Consider the following 9,061-nt stretch of genomic DNA (forward strand, 5'->3'; position numbering starts at 1 on the left):
TAATCTTCACTGTATGATATTGTGAAAGTGCTTAATCGAGTATATATTCTACATCAAAAACATAACTAAAAAATTGCTAAAATAAGTGAGAGGACATTAATTCAGTGCTTCTGAAGTCAGTGAAAAGACTGTGTTGCCTCCAGTACAAGTTGGATCAGATTCAAATAGCAGCTGAAGTGGTTTTATGACTAAGAGCCAACAAATGAGATCGTACCTTTAGTTTTATAAATTATTAGAACATGTATTAATCTTGTTTATGTCTTAATTTGAAGTTTCAGATTAATATCCTGCTACTAATGTAGCAGAAGAAAATAAAGTGTCATTTTCTCTACTGTCAGCTAATTTGCAATTTTTTCAATGTGGCAAAATAAATTAACTTTTTCATTATAAATAAGAAAATGCAGTATCTAGAATAATCAACATTTAAAAATGGGACAAAAGTTTCATTTGGTTTACCAAGTTGGTGACTGTAATGTATTTCTTTTGCATGAGGCAAACATATTTTTAGGCATTTTTTACTTATTTGCATATTAAAATTTGTTTCAAATTTATCTGGTTAAATGAAGGTTAAAGAGAGGGCAAAGCTTTTTTCATGCTATGTACTCAGCAGTGTAGTTCGTCTGGGTATTACTTACACCTTCAGTTGTCATGTCTTAAACTATATTAGGCATCTCAGAATTACCGCTTCTGTCAGAAGCTCATGTTATACTCATGAACTTGATTACATATAAAAGACCTATAGGGTAAACTACTTTCACCTACATAGGATTTGTGTAAATACGGAGTGTAATTTGCAGCCAGGCTAGTAGTCAGACATGGGAGTTCCTCTGTATGATAAGCAGGGATCAGGTTTAATTACTCCACATTACCAGCTGTTGCATTTAGGGTCACCCTTAAGCTTTCCCATTTAATTTAGCAGATTAAGACATTCCTTAGTGTAAGGGGGTTTTGACCAAAAATATTATGCGTCAATTACTTTTAGGTAGTTCTTGTGCCAGGGATTGAGGAGACAGCACTGGTAATTCGTCAGATCGCTGACAACATTTTCATAGCATCTAATACAAGTCCTCATGACTGGCTGAACAAATCCTGGCTTTCTGTCTTGCCATCTGAGGTTTGTCTCTTTCCGCTGAATCACACTATTTTCTTCCTGTTTCTGACTTAGAAATTTCTAGGCTTTTTTTTCTGTTGTTGTTATTGTTCTCTTAAAATATATTGTTGAAATAAGTATTATTATATACAGAAACAAATATTTTATATGTATCTTTGTACATACATATATAGGGCTGGAGCACCTCTCCTTTGAAGGCAGGCTGAGAGAGTTGGGCTTGTTCAGTCTGCAGAAGAGAAGTCTCCAGGGAGACCTTAGAGCAGCTTCCAGGACCTTAAGGGGACTACAGAAAAGCTGGAGAGGGACTTTTCATAAGGGCCTGTAGGGATAGGACAGGGATTTTAAATTGGAAGAGGGGAAATTGAGATTAGACATTAGGAAGAAATTCTTCACTGTGAGGGTGGTGAGACACTGGCACCAGTTTCCCAGAGAAGCTGTGGCTGCCTCACCCCTGGCAGTGGTCAAGGCCGGGTTGAATGGGGCTTTGAGCAACCTGGTCTAGTGGAAGGGTCACTTGCCTTCCACTAGAATAGTGAATAGTGCTGCTAACAGACTTGCTTTAATACAAGATAGCAGAAATCTCCTTAACTGCTCATGCAGTAGCTGACATTTGGCATTTACAATAAAATCTTGAACATGTCCATTAGTCACAGTCAAATATATGACTTTATCTTTTATATTAAAGTTTTCAAGTTAAACTTACAGATTCATTCATTTTATGTGGAAGCTTTGAATTCGTGTAAAGCAAGATCCTTTTTGGGATTTGCGCAATTCAGCAGCATTTTAAATCAGGTATTGACATGGCCTTTAAAGTGTGCAATATTGGATTATATGTTTTCCAATTTAGAGATAAAGTTTACCAGTAAAAATCTGAGAGGAGTCACTGATTGTATTTTGTCTTTGTTAAAGGTATTAGATCCTGGCACCTGCTGAGTTCAGAGTTTCATGAAAGTCAGGAACCAGAAACTGTGATTCCTAAAATGCTACAGTTCTGAACTTTTTGCCCTCTGTGTGACACTCAGCCTTCCCCTAGCAACTCCTGCTTTAGGCACATGTCTCATTGCTGTTTACAAACACTGTGCAAAACAAAATTAGCATTGTCAGCTTATTTTGACTTAAGGAATCCTCTTCAAAATGGAGAATAAACAGTAAATGTGATACTGTGTTTTCAAATCAACTTTACATCATTCACTAGTTTCACCCTTTAGAACAGAAACAAGCATCTTTAGACTACTTGCTTTTTATCAAACTGCTATGCAGAACTTACTCTTGCAAAAATAATACAGTTATATCTGTAGTAAAAAAAAGTTTTCATCATGCTATAGAAGTACACTATTTGAAAGCTGTATTTCTATGATCCACTGGATGATCTGTTCGTAGGGATACCATTCTTCAAAAAAAAAGAAAAAAGGAAAAAAGAAAAAAAAAGTTTGTCAGATATCAATCTAACTAAATAATTTCCATTTCCAGACAGAGAAATGCCTGCTTACTTTTCCATGTGTCAATCCTCTGGTTGCTCAGCTTATGTTAAAGAAGGGATCTTCACTGAATAAGTTGTTTCTTGCAAGCCTTGATCAACTTCAGGAACTTCTGCCAGAGGTTCCAAAAAGAGTTTTAAAGGTTGGCCAAAATTAATTTATGTATGAGATCAATCTTTTTGCATTGTTTTAATACAGCTGGGTTTTTTTATTCTGATGCTACATGCACATTTGCTGATATCTTTTAGAAATATCTAAAGTGCTCAGCCTGCTAATTCTCAGCAGATTTTGTGAAGTCAGTTCTGGGCTAATGAAAGAGAATAAAGTATATTAAGGTATTGATTTTCCTGTGTCAAGAGACAGGCTATTACTTACTCTCATTATAAATTTAAGACAGGTGGAACATTGTCTACTGTACGTGCCTCTCCTTCTGTATTGATCTCTTTTTTTCTTTCCAGTAAACAAAATATTATACGTCTTAGAATCCTAACAACTGGTTTAACTTTTCATATTTGTCAGTGTAGACATGTACTACAAACACTCCTCAAGAATCTTTTTCTGTTTCAGCATTTTAGTGACATGACGTCTTCATACAGCCAAAAGGCTGCTGCTCCTCTAGAAATACCAGTGAAACGTGCACCACCCTCCAAAAAGCAGAGTAACTTCAACACATTCTATCCAGATTATAAACAAAACCATCAGTCTTTAGGACTGCTTGGTAAGACACAAAACACCACAGGTAATATCTTCAGTTACTGGGAAAATGTAGCTAAGTGAAAATCTGAGTGTATTAGAATCTGTATCTTCTAATAATGGAAAGGTCTGAGGAGACAGACTGCAATGAAAATGCTCAATGGCATCTTGATTTTCTGTAAATTGTAGAGAAATAAGCTATCTTTTCATTCTCCAAACAGAATGATTCAAATTTTTCTCTACCAGGAGCATCTCCTATGAGTTCTGAAGCCTTAATTCCTCCACTGAATCCTCATCGGGTTTTTTTTTACTGTGATGCTCCAACCTATCTGCAAAAGAAATCGTGTTCTTCAGAAGCAGTTATGGGAAGGAAGCAGAATTTCTTTGCTGTGCCAAAGGACTGTGAAGATTTTGCTCATCTAGATGTTACTAATTCTCTTCATGTTGAAAGACAGCCTGTGAAGATGCATTGTAGCTCTGATGATTCTTCCAAAAACTCTGAAAAAGATAATTTTTTTGCAACTTTCGGTGACTGTGAACCTCAGGAGAGCTCGCAGAGTTTTCTAGGAGAATTCAGAGACACAAAATTTAAGAGCCCAGAAATTCTGATTGACCAGACCCCATGGAATGACTCTTCATCCACAGGCCCATGTGATTCATTTGCACCTGATGGGTTCCTCTCTGATTTGTTTGTTGACCCAGATGATCTTCAAAGTCTGAGTTTTCACCAAATAGGTAGAGAAACTAAAGAAAAGAAAAAACAAAGTCTGCCATTCTTATGGACAAAAGAAAAAAACAGAACAGGTATGTTCAAAGCATATGTTTGCTGAAATTCTGTTTGTAAATCAACTGAAACAGAAATATTTGTATCACTAGATTTTGTATGTTGTTCAGCTAGTTGTTAAAACAAATGCAATCCAACTGTTGCATGTTTCCTTTACTAAAAAACTTAACTTCCATGTACTTGTCTTCTGTGTTAAAAGATTCCTAAACATTTGTTTTCTGGTTTTAAAGAATATTAAAAACAAACAAACAAACACACAAAACCAAACTAAAACCAGAATTGTGTTACTGCCATGGGAAAATACTGGAAAATAGAGTTTTCCAATATTGTAAGATTCATCCTCCTCTTTCTTTGACAGTGCCTGAAATGTGCGTAATTATTATGCCTGAGTTTATTTAAAATTATGAGAAAGATAGCTTTGTAAACATAGGTTTGGACAAAAGGGCTGTTTTCTCTGAAGGCCAAAAAGTAGGTACAGCAGATTCTGAGAGTAAGATATAGATACTTCTAATGGCTGTGTTTTGCTCTTGGTGTAAATGGACTAAGAATTTCACCCTGACAACTCTAAAGTTTTATTCATACAGCTCTCTTATTCTTGGATTATGGTTTTTTAACTAATGTCTCCAGGGCTAAACTGTTTACTTGAGATCATTCCAAAGCCTATTTCTTCAAATACTTCAAATAGATGGTATAGTGTGCACTTCAAAACTTTGTTTACCCTGAAGGTGCATACAGACCTTACATAAAATCTTCTGGATTCCCTCTTTTTTGTTGTTGGTGGTTTTTTTTTTGTTTGTTTGTTTTTTATCTCTGGTTTTCATTCTCAAATATAGTTAGCTTGAGGCCTTTTTTGATAAGCCATAATATGTATCCATGGATTCCTGAAAGTGAGAAAGCATCAGTAGTCCCTGTTAGACAATGTATTGCAGTATCATATATTGTAGGGTGGTTTTTTAAATTCTGCTGCTTCCCTGTAGGTGAAGTGCCACATTCTTTAAAGATCCAGGGTTAAGCTTCTTAAATAAAGAAGCCTAACTCCTAGTACAGGTGGCATAATTTATGTTTTCTTGTTGCTACCTGTTGTTAAATCTGTTGCTAGTACGGCAAGGTCAGCATAGCATTAAAATCCTTTCACTAAATAGATTGGACTCATTCCTGAAAACACAGGTAGCTAAGTGATACCATTATGTTTCTTGGGCTGCTTAAGGTGATCATGCAAGTAAAGAGAGGAAAATTTAATTGGATATGGTGAACTGCTTTAGAGTTTCAGCCTCTGTGAATTAAAATGTTTATACAGAAACCCTGAACAGACCTGTTGGCTCTCCATTGTGATTAAATTCAAGACCTGGGATATTATGGGTAGGTAACAGTATTTCAGTAGCCTAAAACTGGCACTGATAGTATAAAATTCTGAAGACTGTAGTTTCAGTAGAGAACAGTGCAAATTCTTCTAGAATCAATTTTACACTATTCTGTAAACACTGTGATCATAGAATCATAGAATGATAGGATGATTTGGGTTGGAAGGGACCTTAAAGATCATTCAGTTCCAGCAACCCTGCCATGGACAGGAACATCTTTCACTAGACCAGGTTGCTCAAAGCTCCGTCCAACCTGGCCTTGCACACTGCCAGTGGTGGGGCAGCCACAGCTTCTCAGGGCAACCTGTGACAGTCTCTCACCACCCTCACAGTGAAGAATTTCATCTTAATGTATAATCTAAATCTATCTTTCAATTTAGACTGCTCATCTTTGTGGCCTCCTCTGGACTTGCTCCGACAGGTCCATGTCCTTCTTCTATTGGGGATCCCAGAGCTGAATGCAGTGATCTCTGAGTAAAAAGCTTTCTGTAATACTCTTCCCGGTAGGGCAGAATTATACTTAAATCTGAATCAAATAAAAAACAAAAAGTGACTTGCAGTTTAGATTTGGGAAGAATAGGCTTATTGTACTTAATTATTCAATAGCCAGGGGAAAAGTAAGTATACTAAATAGTTGTGCATGCTAATGCAAAACAAACAAACAAACCCCCACAAGACACAAAACCAAACCCCACCTTAATACTGTGAAAGCCTTCTGAAGGCCCAGATTTAGAAAATGTGAAACACCAAGTTTAAGAAATTTGCATAAAGTTAAAAAGACACATTGGGAACCCCCAGGGATTTCTTCAAGCTTCAGATCAAATTTTTATTAAGCCACAAACAATGCCAATATTTCCACTGGAACAGATGAAATCCTCAGGTCAATGTTAAAGATTTCTGACAATACTTTTTGTGAAGACTAAACATGATTTTCTTACAGTAACTTACTTTGAATAAGCAGCTACTCAAATATTTTACTGTAAAAATAATCTTAGGAACGTAAGTAGCCTTTTTTAAACAACTTAGAAACATGAACATAGCTCTGGTTAAAAAGAAACAACTTTCACAATTATTAAATAGTACTGAGTGTCGTATTAATGACATTGTATTTGTAGTTTATCATGCATAAAATTTCTTTCCACTTCTTTTCCAGATTCAGGATTTGCAGAAGTACCAGAGTTCAAAAAACGAAGACTAACATATGAAAGAGTCCCTGGAAGTGATGGACAAACACGTCTTAAATTCTTTTGAATGGGATGGAATGGGGATTTGTATACTACACACACTTTTTAAACTTCTTAGTCTTTGAAGGGAAATAGATTAAATTGAACTTTTTTGTTCATTTTTAGAGAGAAATTAGAGTTTGTGAATCCTTACTAATTCAGAATTCTTTTGTATGTTTAAAAAATTTTACTAAACAAACTGGTTCCTTGAACTTGGAGAATTACTGTTTCTCTGTTCTCATGGGTGATATAAAGTTACTTTATCACTCTTTATGCAAAAAATAAAATATGGATGAAAAAAACCCAGACACTGAAGCTAATGGAATTTTTAAGGCACATGTGTTTATTCCCTGAGCATGCAGCTTTACAGGCTTAAAGACAGATCAGATATGCTGAACTCTCAAGGATGCTCATAGAGTTTTAGAGCTTTCTTGCACTCACAGCTGTGACTCTCTGTATTTTCCCTTGGGGGCAGTTCCACTTCTTCACCTCTGCAGTTCCTTTAAGAACTCATGTGATAAGTTCATGAACTGCCTTTTATCATAATTAAGCTACAGGAACAACCTATTTGTTTTATGGACAGTTTTATTTGTTTTATGTAAGAGATATGCTGAAATTTACGACTCTGATAGTTTTAATTCAGAGAGCTTGGCTGTGACCCAGCTCTCTCATAATCTGGTGGAGGCCATTTCATTGACTGAAATCCACATTTTTCAGTACTGCTTACTGTCGGCAAGCAGGGAGATGGAAGTCATCTGGGAGGCATTGACAGATAATGAAGGCTACAGCTGGAAGAGATAAGAGATTAGTGAGTGGGGTAAAAAAAGACATCTCAGTTGCAAGCTACAGAAGAGAGAGGGTAGAATAGTACCTGAACCTTCACTTCCCATCAGCAGTTTGGCAATGAAACAGGAAGTATGTGTGGGAGCAATGGTAGACAGTAACTCCGTTCTGCTGCAGGAATGCATGCACAGTTTGCACCCGCATGCCTGCCAGCTCCAGTGCCTGCTCAGCGGCCTGCAGCTGAGATGATTCAGTTTTAGCATTCACAAATCTTTCCGAGTTTGATGCAATAACAGAAAGAAAAATGAAACAAGTTTATGGTTTACACTTTTAGTAAAATACTTTCTTGCCTTTTTGAGTCTTTATTAAGTGCACTTCTTGGATAAATGTAAACCAGCATTTAGGGGAGAAAGCTCTGGTCTCACAGCAAATGGAGTGCTGATTTTTAGCTGAGATTTCCTAAAACCTATGACAGCACTAACAGCAATTTTAGTTCACACTAAGTATCTCCAGACTATTTGTATCCAAATTATTTGCAACACTTTCAAAAACACCTTTCAAGTGTAACTTAAAAAGAAATTTAGCAGAATTGCGAACAGGGTTTCCCTACTTTGCCCATAATAAGAGAAAAAACTTAAATGGAAATTGCAGTTTGCTTACTATTTGTGGTCCATTTTTGTGGTCACTTGACCTAGCCATTTTACTTCTCTTTGATTCATGGGTTTGGCTTTGTCAGAGCTGCATCCCAAATTGCCAGGCTCAGGAATGTGTTCTTTTAGTAGTGCAGCTCAACGAAGCCTCAGTCACAGACAACCACAGTGCAGCAAATTATAGCTGCCCCTGACAAACTATTTATTTATGTCCTCCTTTCACACAGGCAAAGGCTGATGCCAGAACTTTTACATGGGCAGTCTTGGAAGACTGGCTCAGATGATCTCTAGATCACTTCAAAAACAAGGGCATGTTGCCCATGTTCAGTAAGCAGAGAAAATTCAAGTGCTGTCTGTGTTAAGTTTCCATACTGTAGAAAAGATGTCAGTGTACAGTTAGTTACTGGCAATGCAGTGGCAAATAGGGGCAAGGGCTTGCAATGACCAGTCATTTTTACTTTATTTGTTTATGACTCTTGGTATCTCACAGATACGTACACACTAGCAAATTTATCATAGGTGCCATTCTCATCCCTCCTCCCACCTGTTTAATGTGGAGGATTACTGCACTGTAAAAATGCACTTCCCTTCTCCCCCAGATCATCTATAACTAAAAATAAGTAGGAAGTAACTACCTCCTAACTACCAGTCCTCCGTCAGTGGGGAAGGACACTCAGTTCTTGGATCAGATTTGTAAACTGCTCAGTGATGAGGCAGATGGCAGCTGTAGGTGGGAGAGAGCTGAGCTGAGGAACTATGAGAGGTGGTGGTGGCAAAGGGAGCCTTGTGTCTCATGTGAGGCACTTGGTGCACAGTGTGCGCTCACTTGATGTGCTTTATTGTGGGCATCCTGTGGGACCTGCTGCCATGAAACCTGGTATGAAGGCCTCCTGTGTGCTGTGTGGAGTGTTAAAACCTAAGCAGGCAGCCCCCTTGGATGGTCTTTGGGAAAGAAAGCCAAGACATTGTTACATGTTC

At 37.2% G+C, this 9,061-nt stretch overlaps 1 protein-coding gene across 7 annotated transcripts in view; it reads left to right on the top strand.

Annotated features, from left to right (window-relative positions):
- Nucleotides 1-7,042, top strand: part of SHOC1 (shortage in chiasmata 1) — a 45,078-nt gene extending 38,036 nt beyond the window's left edge. For 5 of the 7 annotated variants that reach the window (XM_061455129.1, XM_061455130.1, XM_061455131.1 and 2 more), the window contains 5 exons: nucleotides 983-1,114; nucleotides 2,582-2,731; nucleotides 3,157-3,307; nucleotides 3,529-4,086; nucleotides 6,581-7,042. In XM_061455129.1, coding sequence (XP_061311113.1) covers nucleotides 983-1,114; nucleotides 2,582-2,731; nucleotides 3,157-3,307; nucleotides 3,529-4,086; nucleotides 6,581-6,678 — 1,089 coding nt within the window. In that variant the 3' untranslated portion in view covers nucleotides 6,679-7,042. The remainder of the gene's footprint in view (nucleotides 1-982; nucleotides 1,115-2,581; nucleotides 2,732-3,156; nucleotides 3,308-3,528; nucleotides 4,087-6,580) is intronic. The other 2 variants (XM_061455132.1, XM_061455136.1) reach the window with 1 other exon arrangement.
- Nucleotides 7,043-9,061: the final 2,019 nt, after the last annotated feature.

Source organism: Pezoporus flaviventris, unplaced genomic scaffold, assembly GCF_033815535.1.
Source record: "Pezoporus flaviventris isolate CSIRO_AGI_PZ_B2104156 unplaced genomic scaffold, CSIRO_AGI_Pfla_v1 ptg000018l, whole genome shotgun sequence".
In the NCBI taxonomy this organism is placed as follows: domain Eukaryota; kingdom Metazoa; phylum Chordata; class Aves; order Psittaciformes; family Psittacidae; genus Pezoporus; species Pezoporus flaviventris.